At 39.0% G+C, this 20,162-nt stretch overlaps 1 protein-coding gene across 1 annotated transcript in view; it reads left to right on the top strand.

Moving 5' to 3' along the window:
• Window positions 1–20,162, top strand: part of GALNTL6 (polypeptide N-acetylgalactosaminyltransferase like 6) — a gene marked incomplete at both ends in the record, with an annotated part of 430,944 nt that overhangs the window by 398,422 nt on the left and 12,360 nt on the right. Inside the window, 2 exons of the mRNA XM_084204418.1 lie at window positions 12,071–12,292; window positions 20,028–20,144. Of these exons, the coding sequence (XP_084060544.1) occupies window positions 12,071–12,292; window positions 20,028–20,144 (339 nt within the window). The remainder of the gene's footprint in view (window positions 1–12,070; window positions 12,293–20,027; window positions 20,145–20,162) is intronic.

Genomic DNA, 20,162 nt, shown 5'->3' with positions numbered 1-20,162 from the left:
AGAAAAAGGAGGCTGCCTGCGCTGCCTGCCTGCCAGCTGGCTAGACAGAAAGAAGAATTTGCATTAAGAGGACATCAGTATAGATACTATGGCACACAATTCAGTAATGGAATTAGTGGTGGGGGCAAAAACTGTATTGACTAAATTGTGAGATTAATATCTTCTCCAAGTATAGCTCTGTGTCCTGTCAGAATTGCCCCATCCAGATTTTTGGACTGCCTGAATTAAACTGCTTCATTTATGATATTCCTTGCAAAAAATCTCACACACAACTGGAAGAAATTCAAACTTCAGTCTCTGTTTTATTCTGTCACAGCACATAGTATCTCATTAGAGAATATGCTGTCTCATGCACTACCTGTAGGAGCAAAATACAGTAATTTCTATTTCTGCTACTGGCATCTTGCACAGTTCTGTGTTGCACTGGCTTTCATAGTGGCACTGTGAATGCCTACAACCCTCAGGTAGCCACAGCCTGCAGCCTCCCTGTACTATTTATTTTAGCTTGATTTCAATAAATCATTTATTAAATATTACTGAAAAAAACGAATTTCTAGTTATAAAACTGATCTTTTCATCAGATAGATTACCTTATAACCTGTGGGAAAAGATCTAGTGGCGGGTCTTATCCTTCCATTCAAAAATGGGTTGTTCTTTCTGTCCAGAACATGATGCTTAGGTAAATTTGTGACATACAGTTATCACTAAAGAAACTTTGAATTCTCAGATTCGCAGCTTCTTTCCAGTACAATATTCTTTCCATTGCATCAAGGCTAACAAGAGCATCTGTATGTTTTGGTGTTTTGGGCTATTTCAATAACTAGGCAAGAAAGAGAATTTTGTCCTTGACCCATCATATTGTGTGTAATGTTAAATCTAAAAATATACTCTTTCAGTCATCCTTGCCAGAAAAAGAAAATCCAGGACAGATTAATCTTCAGTGTGTCAGCCCCAAATGGAGCTGTTAGCCAAAATAATATTAGGCAAATATCCACAGGAGTGGCCTGGATATTTCAACTGTCTTTGCTTTATCCTCCAAAGGTTATATTATCCAAAGATTGTAATCTACGCTTTATGAGGTTTTTTTATCAAAAACTTCCTTCTAGTTCAAATATATAATGAGTAACACACTCAAGAATATCTGGAAATATCATCCCCACTGCCAAAAGCAGTACTTTTCACTACTAAGTAGTTTCCACAATGGTTTTTACTAAATCCTTTTCTACCTTCTGCTGTTTGAAGAAGCATGCCAGAGTTGCAGTTCACAAAGGAATGAGCCCTAAAAAGCTCAGCTCTGATTCTATAAATGACTGCAAGAGACCTTTGTTAATCAAGGGAGAATTTCCCCTTGTGCAGATACTGCATAAAAGGTTGACAAATTTTCCCATCCTCTTCCCAGCACCAGCACAAAGAAAAGGGGGACTGGAATTAGGAAGGGAACAGAGGTCCCAGACAATTTCAGGCATAGACCAAATCATGCCATGGGTTTCCTTTCAAGCTGTTTCAGCTTATGTTTACCCTTATAACATAATCTTTAAAGTGAGTGTTTTACCTTCCTTTGGGATTTCACCTCTCTGTATCTTTTAGCAGTGAGTTTCAACACACAGCTTCAGCCAGCTACATAACACTTGACCAATCTCAGTATCTGCTTAGAGAGCTGTAACCTGGCATGAGAATCACGTATGCTTTAATAAATCAGAGACCTGTCAAAAAACTTTGTTGCACCTCCCCATCACTAAATATTCATTATTCTACCACACAAAATAGTATGGATCATGATATCAATTTTATATCTTACCTGTCACTCAAGATTGGGGAAGTTTATGCATATTAGTTGCTGCCACATCCCACATAAGTTGAAAAGCATACACATATAAAAAACAGTAATGTTGTATGGTGGTGCAGAGCAAAATTAAGGAAAGCCATAAACATGTGTAGTAGATTTATAAACAGATTCTGACAATCAAATGTAGATAAAAAGACTGAATATTTTTGTCTGAAGATGTCTTAATATTGCTGCTTGCCGAAAGCAGACAGTGTTAAATTTACAGGCAATTGCACATAAAGAAATATAAATAGGCATGCAGATGTCAACGCTGGTTCCACTTTTTAACCTGGAAGCATCACATAATTATTCATTCATTCCAAACCTGTAAATTTCTGCACAAAACTGTAGTAAATAATTACTAATTTCACCTGTTTGTTTTAGGTAAGGCACGTTTGGAATGTAAACCCCCAGATCCTAAAAACTGCTGAATTGTTTTACTGGATTATTTTAGTTGCTTTTTGTATTTCTGATTGTTGCTAACCTTTTGACATTTCCAGCTAAGCCATTTACTTTTAGCAAGTTACCTATGAAATGGGACTCAGGAATATTCTTAGTATTTTCTTCTAGGTGTATCTCAATTTATTATTTATTTTCTTTAGTTTTCTAATTGCTTTATTATTTATTTTCTTTAGTTTTCTATTTGCTTTTTGGGGATTTTTTTTCTATTTGTGTTTCTATAAAAGCTGTAAGAAATATATCAATAAAATCACGCTGTTCCATAGGATTTGCAGAGATGAACTAAGTTTCAAAATATTTCCCAGAATTTCTTTTTCTTGCAGGTATTTTGCACAGCATTTTAGGATTAGCCACAGAACATTAGCACATTAGGCCTTTTTGAAGGGAAGGGCAATCCCACTGAAATTCAAATTGGATGCTAACTCAGCAGGGTGGTGAATCCTAACCTTAAGTTGAATTCTTCCCTGCCTGCCAGGACATAGGATCCCACTGTACGGTAATCGTCTGGCACATCAGGCACAAGCCCAATGACATTTCTCTCATTACATGGTGTCACTGAATTGGAACTTGCATGAGTTTGGGTTTAGGAATTCAACTGATAAAAGTGGGCTCAGATTCCCACCTGAGCCATTGTCTCAGCCTTTTTGTGTGGCTTCAAAAGGGATCTTCAAAGAAAACTACTGTAACTGTATCATCTGGTGCTCTGGCCACATTGCAGTTTTGTCAGGGCTTCCTTTGATATGACTGTTTTGGTCTATTTTTTCCATCTGCAAACAATATTTGGGAGTTTCTTAAAGTGGTCCATGAACATTTTATATTCTTTTTCCAGGCAGATTAAAGAATCAGAACAATCAGTTAGGTGATGGCTATATTTTCTCGTGACCAGAGTGTGAATGGATTGCTGTGGCATGCTGTTCAGGGAACACTGCTGGCACTTCTGCAATCACCTCTGTAGCACAAAAGACTGTAGCAAAAAGTCAGTTATGACTCAGCAACCACAGTAAACCGGTGCAACATCAGCTTAGAACAGGCACATTATTAAGGAACCAAGCAAGAATCACCTTCTTAGAACAGCACTGCTATAATACATGGTAACTATGAGTATTACACAATACAGCTGTTAATTTTCCATTGTAACATTTTTCATTAAGAGATTTATAAATTTATTGTTAAATTTATTAAGATCTCAAACAGAGTACTTACCAAAGAAAATACTTAAATTATTATCCTTGACTTTGACAAGGCTTTTGACACTGTGTCACATAATATCCTCATAGGCAAACTCAAAGAGAGTTTGTTAGATTGGTGGACAGTGAGGTGGATAGAGGGCTGGCTCTATGAGGAAGAATGGCAGATCCCAGAGAGTTGCAATCAGTGGCACAGGGTCTAGTTGAAGGCCTGTCGCTGGGTTCAGTATTATTTAACATATTCATTCATTCAAAATTGAATGAAGGGGCAGACACCTCCTAAGCAAGTTGACTGATGACACAAAGCTGGGAGGAATTTCCAATACCCCAGAGTGCTGTGCAGCCCTGCAGAGGGACCTTGGCAGGTTGGAGAGATGGGCAGAGAGGAATCAGCTGAAATTCAACAAAGGCAGATGTGGGGAGGCACCAGTTCAGGCTAGGGCTGATCCACTAGAAGGCAGCTCTGTGAAGAAGGTCCTGGTGGACACCCAGCTGTCCATGAGCCAGCAGTGTCTCCCTGTGGCCAAGAGACCAATGGTGTGCTGGGGTGCATTAGGAAGATAAGGGAAGTGATCCTGCCCCTCTGCTCAGCTCCTCACGTGGAGTGCTGTGTCCCATTCTGGGCCTCTCAGGACAAGAGAGTCATGAAGCTTCTGGAGAGAGCAATAAAGTTGATTAAGAAATTGGAGCATCTCTCATATAAGGAAAGGCTAAGGGAGCTGGGCCTGTTCAGCCTTGAGAAAGGAGGACTGAGAGGAGACCTCATCCATGCCTGTCAGTATCTGAAGTTAGGATGTCAGAGGATGGAGCCAGGCTCTGCTCAGTGGTGCTGAGCAATAGGACAAGTGGCAGTAGAAACTGATGCACAGGAAGTTCCAACTGAACACAAGAAAGAACTTTACTGTGCAGTTGACTGAGCACCAGAACAGATTGTCCAGGGAGGTTGTGGACTCTTCCTCACTGGACATGCTCAAGAACCATCTGGACACAATCCTGTGCCATGTGCTCTGGGATGACCCTGCTGTAGCAGGGAGGCTGGACCAGAAGACTCCCTGTGGTCCCTGTCAGCATTCCCCATTCTGTTATTCTTTGATCTTCTAATCCTTGTATACAAAAAAAGGCAAAGTATTTTTTTTTAATGTTTTCTCCAATCTGAATAGTGTTTTGCTTTTAAGATAATGAATACAATGGCTTAGCTTAGCCATTGAAAAGATCACAAAGATGGAGAACTAGATATTCTTGGACAATAACTATATCAAAGTGGTGGTAGCTACCTGTTAGGATTTACTGCATAGGCTAGCACTGGAACCCAAGTTACGAGGCTCAATAAATCTATTTGGAGTCAAACTCCTGAACTCTTCCAGGCTCAGCTGCTGGGATGGGCTGTATGGGTCTGTAACAGAGGCATGGCAACAGCCAGGAAATTTGTGGAGATGTTCTTGTAGTGTCATTCTGTGTTCCATGGCCCCCGCACAGCCACAGAGCTAGGGGCAGGCAGCATCCTCACTGGGACCAGAAACATCCCTGCCCCCAAACTCTGCAGGTTGGCCTCATTTGAGCAAGAGGTTTAGATTTTCCAATGCATGGATCTTAAATTATTATTTTTGTGTACCTGGTGGAGATACAAACTTTTATAGGGAGAATGAAATCCTGTTTGTTTTCAGATGATGTCTGTGGAATTTCAGCTCTAGGTATTTGCAAACGACTGGCTGAAAATAAATAGGCTCTTGCCTCTCTGCCAGCTATGCTAACTCATAGAAGATTTATTTATATACCACACAAGCTTTGTCATCTAGTTAGAATTCTGTCTTCCGTGCAGATGCATTTCTTTTATGCCTGGAGACATCTCTTTATTTGGTTGGGTTTTGCTTGTTCTTGGACTTTTTAATGTAAATATTTCTGATACGAAACCCAGTTAAGTTTTAAACACAGTTATGTGTAAAGAACTGAAATAAGGTACCCAAGAAGGGGAAATATTGACGAACAGTAGCACTTTGTAAATTAAAAGGGAGTTAGGGGAGCAAGGGAAAGGTATAAAACCCCCCAGCTGAGGCTCAGCTGATGTAGACAGGTTAAAGTATTAAAATCTGAACATCACAAGACTGTGGTTAGTGTCCAGGAAATGTTTTATTCTTTTTCTGCTGTAGAAATTCACAGAAATGGTAAGCTTTGTGTTCTGACACTGATGGATGGATCTTTGCACAAAACTGAGGGTATCGTTTTTCTCCTTGTGAGTGCTCTGGAGTTTTATACGCTGCTGCTTCTGGCATATTAATCCATACTTGTTGGATGAGCTTCTCCAGTCACCTCTATCTCTTCTCTGTGATGATTCATTCTAACATTATGCTACCCATATTCCAGAGGAACATAGAGTTGTCTTGACTGAATAGATCCCAATGCACTTTTAAAATACATTTTGTGTAAAATAAACTGTATATTATATTATTTCCAGCCAAATTAAATACAGCTGCTTTTAGAGGTAAACAGGACACCCATTTTGAATTAGCAACAATACTGTGCTTCACAAAATAATAATAGAAAAATTCAAATTGGTAAAATGATGTAGGTGAGGTCAAAATAATACCACTAGAACTTTACTAGGGAAAAAAAGAGATTAATATGTCAGTTGTTGCCAAGATTGTTGTGTTATACTTTGCAACTAAACAGTAATGTTCCCTCTTACATTTCATAACCAAAATGCAGTCAGGCCTCAGACATGCTGTGGTGATTCGTATTTGATTGGCGTAATTGAAAGTGATTTTGATGTCGTGTCTCACGTGACAAATACCAGCTGGTGACATCCAACTTCCTGGAAAATGTTCCGATTAAATGCAGGACAATAGGATCTCATTACAGGTTTCAAATGTTCCAGTAGTAGTTTAATATTGACAAAAGTAAAGTCTATTGATTGAGATCAGGGTCAGTTTCATGTGGTGAGATAGACACAAAAGCAGAAAAAAACTGGTTATGCAGGTGAAATGAAACAAACAATAGATCTCTTGTGCTCCTTTAGTGACACTGATAAAAATCTTCAGAACATCCGGAGAAACTAAGAACAGGAATTAGAGTGTTATCTTAGTCCAGGTGCTGCATCTGAAATGTTGATTGGAAGAGATGCACCTAGAGGATGGAGGTGTGCTGGCTCACAGTATTGCTCAGGAGCTCTCTTATGGGTGCCGTCATCTCAAGCCAGCACATCCACAGTGACTAAGTGGAGAACTCCCCCTCTCATATTAGGGACTAATCCAGTTAAACTTTGCCTATTATTTACAGACCTGTCCTTTGACATGTCCCTGTGTCACCCTAATACTCCATTCTCATGGTGGGTGTCTGCTTTCTTCTCACTGAGTAATATCACATCTCTTGAAAATGACAGATGATCTTACACACTTAAAAAAGGGACAGTCATTTGATCACAGAGGTGTATCTACCCTACTCACTGAAAAAAATGGCCCATGAAAAATTTTCTTTTTTCAAGTGCAGAAGTCCTCATTTGTCTCTCTCTCTCTCCAGTCAAGTTGATTTAAACTCTTTTATTGAAGTCTGCTGTGCTGGCTTTGGCTGGGATAGAGTTAATTTTCTTGAGAGTAAGTAGTATGAGGCTGTATTTTGGATTAGTGCTGGAAACTGCTATCAATGTAGAGATATTTTCCTTATTGATCAGCAGGGCTTGCACTTGGCCTTTTCTGCTCTTCACACCACCACCCCCACCCAGCAAGCAGGGTGAGAAGCTGGGAAGGGACGCAGCTGGGACGGCTGATCCAAACTGACCACAGGGATATTCCAGACCATACGGCATCAGGCTCAGTATATAAAGCTAAGGAAGGAGAGGTTTTAGAGTGATGGTGTTTGTGCTCCCAAGTCACCATTAGGCGTGAAGGAGCTCTGCTTTCCTGGAGACAGCTGAACACCAGCCTTTCCATGGGGACAGGTGAATGGCTTCGCTTGTGTGCACAGTTTTTCCTTTCCCTGTTAAATGGTCTTTATCTCAACTCTTGAGTTCTCTCACTTTCACTCTTCGGGTTCTCTCACCCACCCCTTTAAGGAGGACTGAGTAAGTGGCTGTGTGGTGCTTACTTGTCAGCTGAGGTTAAACCATGACATCCATGTATCCATGACATTGCAACTTACTGTCTTGTAGACTATCGTTGATTAAAAATGCAAAGCAAAATCACAGTCTTAAATGTGTGAGTTTGTATAAACCTAAATAAAGTTTGTCTAAATGCAAGCCCAGTGGTAAAGAATTTACCAGAGAGTAAAATTGTAGCAGTGATTAAGATTATATCAAGAATGTGTAAATGAGCAACTGATGACAGCTGATGACTCATTGTGGTTGCTGTCACTGTTGTATTCATCTCACAGTTTCTTTGTGACAGCTGTTACAACCTAACATATAGAAATATTCATCTACTGAAATACCATTGGCCTTACTTATTCTCATACAGAAATTTTTCACTGAAAATGACAAAAGAGTGAACAAATTGTCATGGGTCTTCTTGGGTAGATCTTGAGAACCTCCTCAGATGACCACTTAGAGTCCCTCTGACTTCTTTCTTTTGTGTGTCACTTCGTGTAACTGGTTAATAATTATTTGATCTTCATTGAAGTGCTTTTATTTATTTTTTTCCTTTTTTTTTTCCTATTAAGAGTAACCAATCTGGACATCTGTAGCCTTGCAATGAATTTGTCAACCAAGCTAAGCTACGCCATTTTCAGCTGTAGAAACATGTTGTCAAGCATTGGAACAGGCTGCCCGGGGAAGTGGTTGAGTCACCGTCCCTGGAGGTATTTAAAAGACACATAGAGGTGGCACTTAGGGACATGGTTTAGTGGTGGAATTGGCAGTGCTGGGCTGCAGTTGGACTCAATGATCTTTGAGGTCAGTTTGAATCTAAATGATTCTATGATTCTATTTTTCTTTTTTTCCTTTCCACATTCACATGGGACTTTCAGATTGAATCCAAGCAAGAGTGATCTACCACAAAGATATCCCCAAACTGGTTCTTCCTATAAGTGGTATTTGATGCCATTTGAAAAACTTTTTAAAGGAGTTTTCTGGAGAAAATAACATAAATAGTAACAGGAGGAGACAGAAATCAAGAAGATTCAAATCTAATTCCTGTAGACTCTAAATTACTTGAAGATTAGTTTCACTGTGAAACTTAACTGTCTCATGATAAAAACTAAATGAGTGGTTAAATGATGCTGTAAGATGTTCACAAAATGCAGCCTAATCTGGAAGGCTCCTAAAGTTCTTTGGCCTGCAAGTAAAATCCTATCAAAGTCAAGCTGCTTAAAGCCTTGTTTACAGCTAGACTCTGTCAAGATTGGGTAGCTATTCAAAACCATTCCCACTTGTGCTTATATGACATGCTCAGCTTGTATCTAGCCACACCTAAGGGTCAGGCAAGGAGGAAGTGGCCATTCTCCTTCCATCCACTGTGTCAGACATCCACCCAAATTATGGGTATGACAGTTCTGGAAGACTTGTAAAGGATTTGAAATCACATCCTTACCTTTCAGTAAGTCATTTGATTGGTATGCCTAAAGTGCTCAGAGATGAGGGCTCTCCTTTTGGTTGTGCTCCTCAGATAGGATGAGTAAAAGCCCAGCAGCTCCCTATCATAATTGGCAGAGAAGAGTTATGATCCTAAGAGGGTCTCTGCAATTTATCATGCTGCTAGGCAGCCACAAAATGGGAATTTTCAGCTTACAAGTTCACCCATCTCATCTTGGACAGCCTGTATTTTTGCTCCAGGAACATGCTGTGTTCTAAATAAGAAGGAAAATTATGTTTGCCTTTTCTGTGGAAGGTTGTACCAAACCAGCTTTCAGTACAGCAGCTCTTCTTGACTGCATTCAATTCATGTAAGGGGAGTTTTACTAGTAGTCTGAACACATTTATGTTAAAGGAAGTATGGTGATTTCTGAGCTTGTATTGTGGTAATAAAGATTAGAAATGCTAGCCCTGGCCAACTGAGGTCAACAAACTCTTTAAAACAAAATTGTTTAGATGCTGAGTGCTTGCCCCAGAAACAGCTTCTCACTACTCCAGAACACAGTGTTCTTTTTGGTCATGTTCATAAGTAGTCTGGAGATTTAGAGCTAGCAAATCAAGAGTCTGTATTTTTAAAAACAAACCTATTGAAAGTCTGTATTTTTAAAAACTAACCTATTGAAAGGGCTGGCTCGTAAGGGTTTGGCTTATGAAATCACTGTATGAACATAGTAAGAATAATATGCTAGTTCATTACCAGTGATTTTTAGCATATGATGGAAAGAACAGTCTTGGAAGAAAAGGGAGGGAAAGTTTTAAATAGATTTATCCAAAGTGTCCTACCTGATACTTGGGGAATCATGGGAAGAACTGACTCTTTCTTTTAATACTGTGTTTGGTGCATTTACACAAAAACAACATTAAACCCAAACGGTTATAGAGGTGGTATTGGAAAAACAAAACGTTTTTGACCGGTGACTTAAAATTTTGAGTTAGTGACCATGTACGATATCAAGATTTTTGTTGGACTCCTGTTATATTGGAAACAATAATCTAAGCAGAATGCAGTCATTTTAGTGCAGCCAAGTAACTAAAGAAGAGAGTCCATCAGAGACTACTATAAGTACATGTGGTGCAAGACTTACCTTGAATTTTTCTTTCCTAAGAGAACTTTTTTTTTTTTACTTTACATTCACTGTATGGCTCTTTTTATGGTACAGTTTTTAAATCCTATCAGATGAAGTGATTGCAAAAAACTATTTTATAGAACAGTCCTAAACTGCATTTGCATTGTAGCAAATGAGGTATGCAGCATTGCAGTGAAAGTTAGGCTAGAAATCACACATATTTTCATTATTTTGTCTTTTTGTTTAATGTTCCTAATAATATTTCTTGTATTTTTTATAATATTTTTCATGTACAAAATCTCATCACATAATGTTTTTATGTGTCAGAAAATTTCTGTGTTACGGGTTTTCTGCTAGAAAGGTGAGATTGTCATTCAGATTATGTTCTTGATTTTTTTCTGGTTTTCATTGTCCTGCCCACTTCCTATTCTTGAATTCTAATTTCTTGTAAAGTTATTTAGGTCTTCCTGAAATTACAGCACAAGTCAAACTTATGTGGCACACAAGCCATTTTTGAATAAGGATATGAGTGTTGTGAATTCTTACACTGCTTTAAAGTTACTTGCTTTATCCCTGCAGGTTTAACATACTTGCTTCACAGAGAGAAAGTACACAGAAACTTATCTTGCAGTGTCAGCTAAAAGTACTTCCTTTGTTCTATGTCTTGCTGTCTTTGTATTCAGATAAGCCTTATTAGTTCAGAGACATTTAGTTTACGTAGATTAATAAAATTCAGGAAAAGAATTTTCCAGTCAATCTTGAAGGCAAGTCAGAGTATGAATCGATCTTACTTAGATGCAGAGAATGTTCTGAAAAGAAACATTACCTTATGTCGATGGTAATCAGATGTATGTTGTCCTCCAGCTTATTACAGAGTGAATCTCAGCATTTTGTAGTTAGTGTTCTATAAAAAGAATATTACAAGACTTGATTATCTTGTTTTTACAATCAAAGCAATAAGAACACCATCGTGTCTCAATGTCATCCAGAGAGATGTTGCTTTGGGATAAAAGGTTATTGGGCAGCTGTGGCAATAATACAGAATAGACCAAACCCATACTCCGTTACAACATCTGCATATAAATTTGTGTGGATTGAGTTACAGGAGGAATTTTAAAATCAAACAAAAATACAGAAAAAAAATGCCACCTTCTTGGTGGTAAATAACAATAAAATATATCTTTTCTGTCTACCCAGAACTTTTCTTTGCAATAGTATTTGTTTTATTTTTTAATTTGAGGCAGCTAATTTAATTAATGATAATTTTAATAAATTCTTATGCAGCAAAATAGGTAATTCTGTTTGCTATAAAATGCCAACAAAAATGAACTTTGTGGAACACAGCCAGAACTGGATTTCGTGGAACCTAAATAGTGTAAGATATGTTCATAGGATGAGTGAGTGGAGAAAGCCACAGGTTGTTGTGGCTCCTATCCCAGGAGGTTTTTTTTTTCAGATCAACTCCTCTTCAGGGCTGCTTGCCCCCAGACATTCACTTGTAAGACCTCATCCTAAAACTTAGGTAGGAATTGCTTGGTGACTAAGCAGTATCATGACAGATTGAAGTTCAGATGCCTTTCAAATGTGAAGTGAAATACATCAGAAGGAAGAATTTGAACCATTCTTCCACAATAGCAGGTCTGAAAAAACAGGGACCAATGTAAGCAGCGGAAAGGAAATTTTTGTTCAAAATCCATCATTAATCAAAAACCCATATGAAGAATGTGCATAAAGAATGTGAAGGAAAATAAGATGTTCAACAGACAGAAGGCTGTCTCTCACAGCGCCAGCAGGAAAGCAGGGTACTTAGTACTCTGTAGTGTTTGCTCAACACTGAGAAATGAGACCAGCTGAGCTTAAAAATTGTGTGGAATGCTGATTTCTTCTTTTGTTCTGTTTAAAATTTTCCCTGTTATGAATATCATTCACTCAAAACATGAAGAAATTAATGCTTACTCTTTTTTGTGTCATGCAGAACCTGAAGCGAGTGGCCGAGACGTGGATGGATGAGTTTGCAGAGTACATTTACCAGCGACGGCCTGAGTACAGACATCTCTCCACTGGAGACATCTCTGCCCAGAAGGAGCTGCGCAAGCACCTCAAGTGTAAAGATTTCAAGTGGTTCATGGCTGCAGTGGCTTGGGATGTCCCCAAATATTACCCTCCTGTAGAGCCTCCACCTGCTGCCTGGGGGGAGGTGAGTAGTAGATCAAATTTAAATGAATCCAACAGTATAGATTGAGGGAAATTAAAATTATTAAATGAGAGTAGACCTGATGTTAAGTAGTGTTATTAAGGAAGTTCGCAGAGGTTGAAATAGTTCTTGAACTATCCATTAAAATGAGAAATTGTCATGTCTTAGAACTATCGCTGCTGCTTTTGTAACTCATTTCAACTTTGCGTGTAGAGGGCATGTGATGTATGCACAATGAGGACAAGAATGAGTAAAAAAGTATGTAGCACTCATTCCTACATGTTGCAGAAGATTTTACATTCAGAGAATCACCTTAGTAAAAAGGAGATCTGAAGTCATTGCTTGGGGTTTTCTGCATATCTACTGATATAACTCCTGCTGTCCTTACAAGGACAGTTGTGTGCAGATGGAGTTAGGTTTGCTTACACCTGAAATGTTAAAAGCAAAGCCTGGATACTTTCCTTTTAAAACGACTGATCTTGCTCAGCTGTTCTATAAATTCTGTAGGTGCTGTCATCACTGAGTACCAGTAGCAGACAAATACAATTTCTCCATTGATGGATGAAGGGAGGGAGAGACCACAAAAGAGAAGCCAATATCTGAACATCGTTGCAGAGCAAGGGCTGAGCAAACAGCCAGCTGTGATCAAAGATGTTCTGCATTCAGACCTTTGTGAAGAGCAGAGCTGTAGCAAACCTTGCTTTGACAGTTTTTTTTGTGCAGAAGAAATGAGAACACAAGGAGAGCCACGAGAGGAAATTACTTTCTTAGTTGCACTGAAAAATTGCTGTGGCTTTTGCCCCCAAACAACTACAGCAGCTTCACACCATGGATAGGTCATGTGCAGAAGACTGTTTCCTCTCTGTTCATTAAGATATATAAAGAAGGTTTCACTCTTCCAGTGTATTCTGCTACTTTTTAAAAACCATAGGAATATCTACACTGTGAGTTCTAGCCTTTTCTGATTTTTTTGTGTATGTTCTTGGGGCTGTCAGAAAATTAACTTTCTTATTTGAAACCAGAGGCTGAAGTTGAAACTTTGACCAAAACATTTGATAAGATCAGGCACAAGTCTGCATATTCCCAGTGGTCAAGAGTGGACCATAGACTTCTAAACATAGGAACCTCTAATATTCTCCAGAATTTATACTTAGAAAGGCAAATTACCTCATAGTGAGATTTCTAAAATATATTTCTCTGGTACTAGCAATCCTTCATTCTTCTTTATAAGCTATCGGTTACAGATGTTCAAAAAAACTCCAATTTATATGTGTCATACTGTTTGCTACTTCTTGGCAGAAATGAATTCCTTTGTTGTTAAAGTTTCTTCTTTTTGATCCAGCTGTCCACTCTTTATGAGATAAATGTGTAGTGAGAAGTAAGGAATTTATCAGTAGAAGTCAGGCTGGATCAGATTGCTGTGACTTGTACTGTGATCTTCCTTCACCATGTTTCACATTTATACATGGGTGTCCTTGGAGGACTGGGATCAGGAGATGTGTAATTTCTCTAGCCAGCTGGACAATCCTTAACTCAATCAAGAGCATCTAAGATGAGGAGTTTGTGATTCAGGTATTCATTCTTTTCACAGCAATATTAATATAATCTCTGCATAAACCCAAGTATTTTAACAGTAAATCAAAATCATATCAATGGTGTGAAATCTGTGTCTTAAAAGCATTTACTAAGTTCTTAGGAAGGACATGAAGACCAAAGATTTTCTTTTTTATCTAAAATGTACTTTCTCTAAAATAACAGGAAGAGAACTTTCAGCCCTCCTTCTCTTGTTTTCCCTGAGATTGTCACATTCCTGTGAAGTTTTAATTAATTTGTTGGCACTTGTAAGAACCTTGAAAAACCTTGAAGGTCAATGGCTGTGAGAAGCTGAAAGAGGGAAGCAGACTGTAATGTTACTGCTTTGTAAGAATCACTCAGCTCTTGAAACCTTGCTGATTATACACGCCAAAAGTCTGTGCCAACACTGTATTTAGTACCCTTTCTGCTTCCATTTGGAAATACTTTATAACTGCTTGCCTGTGCCAGTCTGAGAAAGAGTAAACAATGAAGTACACAGACAAATTTGGCTCTAGTATTTTGATATCTAGCTAGTAAAAGCATGTGGTGTGAAAGCAGACGTCTCATAAACAGCCTCTTCTCAGCTCATCTTTTTTTTGCAAAAATATTTATTTAAAATCTGACTTAGATTTCTTGAAAAAATCTGTTTTTGATAGAAAATAAGGACATTATGAAAACAAAAAGCAGGTTTTTTTCTACACTTGTCATGGCCTTATCTCTTATGTGTGTTTGTGCCTTTGTCCTTGTAGCTGGCAGGTACCCTTAATAATACTAATAATAATACCCTTAATAATCTCTTCTGCCTTGTAACATCTGAAATATGTGCAGTAGAGCAATGTAACAGCAAATCCAGATAGATTAAGGTTAGTGAGACTGTCAGTTCTGTATTTGAGTGATATAACTGAACTCTTTTTCACTGTGGAAAAGAGGAAAGTTTTCAATTAGGTTTTATTCTTACTCTTTTGAATATACTAGAAAGTCTGTTACAAGTTGAAAACAGTAATACACATCCCATGCTTTTTCTAAGACAGAATAATATATTTGTAATATGAATTTGAAGTCCTGCTACCTAAAACAATATATGTGAATTTGACACAAGGTGTTTTCTTATGAAGTGCTCATGAATTTACAAGCTGTGTTCCAGCATGAATATATTGTGCAGATATCACAGCTTCCAGTATCTTTGAAAACACATTGCATTAAATCAATCATATAATATCAGACATCGTCATATATTTTAGATTTCATGAGTTCTGTAGTCAAGGTGGTGCAAAAAAAAAGTTGTTTTACTCAGTCAAAAGGGAATTATTTAATCTTCGTTTCACTTGCTGTTACATGAACTTCAATAATTTAATGAGGGAGTGAGTCAGTCAGTGCAGCAGTGCTAAGCTGTAGAACCTGAGAGTACTCCTTTCTCAGCCCCAAACTTATGGATTTTTACAGCACTGACATGAAAATGCCGCACATAAAGTCAAGTGGCACATTTGAAAAAAGAAGAAAGCCTAAGAGCTCACTAACTTCTCTTTCAGTTATTTTCCCTTTTTTAAAATGTGTCATCCTCATACCCTTAATGAGTCAATCTGAGCCCAGCCAGTGTCACACATCTGTTGTACAAAAGCGATATAACCCCACCCTGCGCAGACCGAGTGCTGCACAGCTGGACTGTTCAAATTCTTTTATCAGGATCAATGTCACACTGAGTAAAAGTCCCATGTTTCTTCAGTGAGGTTTTTGGCAGTGCTTGACTTCTGTACCTTTGACTTTTTCTATTTTATGGCTCGCACAAAGGATAAATAGTTCTAAAATCACTGTGTATCAGTTGACAGGAGAAGTGGCTCATTTTTATATATTTGATCCATAGACATTGATGGCCCTAGGGTTATCTGAGTATGTAGGCAGTGCACTAAAACTGGCTCTAAGTGCTGCTCAAACAAAAGTAACATAAATGAATACTGCTAATGTCTTCTAAGAGTTAAATCCATTTTCATATTTAAGGCATTAATTCAGATGTAGGGGAGAGTATTACATAAACTGATAGTACAAGGTGCTTCTGTTGGTGCTGTTTCTGTAAGCATTGTGCTAACACCATCTCCACAGTCATTGCTCACAGATGATGATACTGAACGTACAATTGTCTTTAGAGTGCTACACTTTCCCTCTTTCTGCTTTTGGCACAGAGAGTTTCATTTCATGGTGAGCATGCAGGGCAGCTCCCAGAACCCCTGGGAGTTTGGCTCTCCCACTCTGGCTTACCCCTCCCAGGCTCCATGAAGGCTGAAGTGTATACCTGGGTGACAGCCTGGCTCTAGGGCAGGCGGGGTAAGGCTGCAGGAGCCAGGACATCAGCTGCTACCTCAACAGCAAGTCTTGCAGGAACTCATTTGCCTGGGGAAAGTTGTAGTTTTAGAATTACTAAAGAATATTGGTCAATATAGCTGCTGGGCTCTAGGAGGCTGTATTCTCTGTGCTTCTACACCTCATCTGCTCTCTGCAAGGACTACAGTACCCGTAGGGAGTTACGGTGACATTTCAAGAACTATGTATGATGACTTAGAGATAGCATCCTGTGCTTTTGTGAGATTTGTTTAATTCTGAAACAGCCTTTAATATCACCAGTTGTCTCTGTCCCTCTGGGAGCCTCTCAGGAACCCCCGCCAGCCCCGAGTCAGCAGACAGTGGAGGGGGCGGGGGGGAACACTCTCTCCTACCCCGAGGGTGCTGAGGGCAGCTAGGCTAGTTACCTTTGCGGCAGAAGAGACACTAGAGACACCGGTGGAAGATAAAGACTCTTAGCAGGGGTTAGTCCAAGGTTTTATTCAGGAGCCAGGGGAGCTCCTGCACCTCAGAGGGCCTCCTGCTGAGAGCTCCGGGGGGGGGGGGGGGGGGGGGGGGGATGTGCTAAGGTTACATTTAAAGGGAGGTGGAAACCAAAAGTAGATAACATTTTACTAACCAATAAGGGACCCTAAGGGATGGATACTGGGGGATAGACATTTAGGACAGCGCATGGTGTAATGCTTGGGGGCTGACCTCTAGCCTCTGGCTAATCACTCGAAGTCCTGGACCGAAGCTTCTAGATGGAGGGGATGGGATGCTGAGTGATTGACAGAGAGCCAGGGTGGGGATTTGGGGATGATCTCAAGGGAGAGGGATTACATAGGTAAAGGGAAGGGGGTACAATCTGGGATAAACCATTTGGGAAAAATATGGGGATACAAAAACAAAACTACTTCAAAGTATTACAAAGTATAAAAACACACTACAACAACTTACCATCCTTGTCAGTCCATACATCAAAGTCCTTGGAAGCATGATTTTCCTGTATGCTTATCTGTGTGTACAAATGATGGCATTTAAGACTGAGAAAAAAAGTTCTGTATGTAGCAACTCAATGCCTTACCTGCATGGCTGATAAAAATCTGTCTCCTGTTCATCCCTGCACAAATAGGAATGTGGGAAACATGTTAGGATCACCAGCTATTTGTTTTCTAGTTGTAACTCATAACCTTAAAAATCCCAAATCCATTGTGCTGTGTGACTGGAGACAAGGCAGTTCAAAAACATATTGGTGTATAAATGAGAAGAAAAAAACCCTGTACTTCTGCTTTCCTTCCTTTGTCCATGAAAGCATCTTAGGGGATTTGCAGGCTGTGTGGTGCTGATGCTTGGCAGAATGTTTCCTGTGGCTCTGGCTCTGGCATGATGGCTCGGTTCAGTTTCTAGCAACTGCCAAGGCCACACAGGAATGCCAGGGAACAAAAGCACAGACTTGACTGAAATGCCTTGTTATAAAAAGAAAACAAAAAACAAACCATGACCCCTCTCCAACTGAAAGGATGAAACAAAAAAAAAGGATGAGCTAACATGTAAGCTGCAAAAAACAGAGGAAAAACTAACTCAAGCAAACCTTCCAGGAGCAGAGGGAAGAGGAGAGGAAATAAAGAATGTGAGAAAGATTCCAGCAGTGAAGAAACTAAATGTAGCTTCAGCTCAAGCCTATTCCAGAAATGGACTGAACACATTTACTGCACAGTCCAAATGACAGAGACTGGGATGGAGCAATGCTGTCAAGACAAAATTATGAAAGCCTTTTAATGCAATGAGCATTAATTGGATGTGGAGTGTATTCACTGTCATTTTACAATTCTGAATCACATAAATATACCCAATTATTAATGGCAATTGTTAGCAGTTCCATTTTAATTAACTTGAATGCTGTAAGAACTGAACTGATGTATCATTTAATTTTCTATTAGACCAGAAATCTTTATCCATACAATGGAAATTTAAGTGCATTGAGAAATGATTGAACATTCTCCAAAAAAAATTATACTCTGAGAAGTTATTTCACATGAAACTTTAAAAATAGGACATTAAATTCTATTCCCCTCATTATTCTTTCCTGCCTCTTTTGCTGGGTAATATTAAAATGAAGGTTGTTGAGAACTAATCACCTTTCATTTTTTTTACTGTGGGTCTGCCCAGTGCTGGACTTCTGTATCTTGTTGTGTGTAGGAACATTCAGTGTTTTACCTCATCTTTAGCAACTTTTATTGTATTGAAAAAAGAAAAAATATCCTAGGACTGGGCTGGTCCAAATTTTTTTTTTAATGCTTCTCTGAGCCCTGGTGAAGGATCAAAGGTTCCTGGAGGCAGTTGTTCAAACTGATGCTCCCCCATATTTTGCCCAGTCTGCAATTTTCTAAGCTAATCAAATGCACCCCCTGAAACCTTTCCTGAGAGTTTTTATATTTTACAGTTTTTACATTTTCTCACTACCTGTTGTGTTCCCATCCGTGTAAATCTTTCTTGAGCATGGTTAATAGACTGGATCCCACTCCTGCAGAATCAGAAAAAGAGCAGAGTTGCTCTGGCATGTGTCTTGTATGCACAAGGGTTTCCCTTCCTCACAATGTTTTGTGCAATGCTGTGAAGTTTTCCATCCTTAGGATGTGTGTGAGGTATGCCATGGCAATGTGTACTTTTGTTTGGCATATTATGGCAACAGCAGTGACTTCTGAAGTATTTTTCATGAAAAAGCACAAATTATTACTCAATTGTATCTCCATTCTAGAAAGCATCTAGCTTTCTTTTAAAAAAGGATTGCTGTATCATCCAGAATGTCAAAAGATGCACCTGCTTTCTATATTTCTATATTAGAAATTCTGTACTAGAATTTGCATGCGTTTCCGTGCACTTTGGTTGCTCAGTTTCTGTTTATCTCATTGAGAGGGTAGTTTTTTTTAAGAAATTCTTTTCATTATGGAAATTCTTTAAGAATTCTTTAATTTTTAAGAAATTCTTTTCATTAGCCCAGCTAAGGAACTCAAGGAGAAATATGTGTGGATTTGCAACACAAAGTTAGAATTTTACTCTTTTTGGTGGCAGTGGCCAAATCGACTTTTCAACCCGATGTTTCAGAGAAAATTTACATGTCAGGAGTAGTACATAACTGGTATGATTGATAGTCACAGATTAATTATTACTCAGTTGCTTCAGCCTCGAGAACAAGATTTTTCCTTTTAAGAACAAGTTACACTGCAATGTTTGCAGCAGGCATGCAGGAGGAGCCTCCATGGGTAAGCATAGGTTTCAGTACAGATTTGTTAAGTACTTTTTAAAAGCCTAAGTTTCAGTGCAGACTTGTTAAGTACTTTTTAATTTTATGCACTTCAGGGAGTAATGTGTGACCTTATCTACAATGGTGTTATTGTGTCAAAGTAAGAGCATGGATTGGAGCAGGGCATGCCTGAATTTCTAATGCATGCTGACTGCTGCCATGCCTGGGAGAGACTCATACAGTTCCTTCTAATTCTGTTGATCTCTCTTGCTCTCATAAGATGGAAGAAGCAGTCAGACAAGCTTTGAACTTCTTTTCCTCTTTAGTTTGTTTTTTTTTTTTTTTTGCATGAAGGTATTTCATAAGACCTGCCTTTCATTTGTTACACAGAATATTTCAAACTTTGCTTCTTCTGAAGCTGCTCCTATAAATAGTAATTCATTCCAGGACACAGCTCTCTACCCTGTAAAAAGTAATTCTTACCAGTTTTACTAACTGATAGTCAATCTCAAGTCCTTCAGAGCTAAACCCCTAACCCCCTGATGCTGAAAGCTCCATTCTGCAGCCCAGTTCAGTGTGAAATGTTGCTGCTTGGTTTTGCAGATTCGAAACGTGGCAGCCAACCTGTGTGTGGACAGCAAACACGGAGCCACAGGGACTGAGCTGAGGCTGGACATCTGTGTGAAGGATGGCTCAGAACGAACATGGTCACACGAACAGGTATTTATTTTAATGGTG

This window comes from Fringilla coelebs (genome assembly GCF_963513975.1).
Source record: "Fringilla coelebs genome assembly, chromosome: 4".
NCBI lineage: Eukaryota > Metazoa > Chordata > Aves > Passeriformes > Fringillidae > Fringilla > Fringilla coelebs.
The sequence above is the reverse complement of the archived record's forward strand: the minus strand, read 5'-3'. Positions and strand labels throughout refer to the sequence as shown.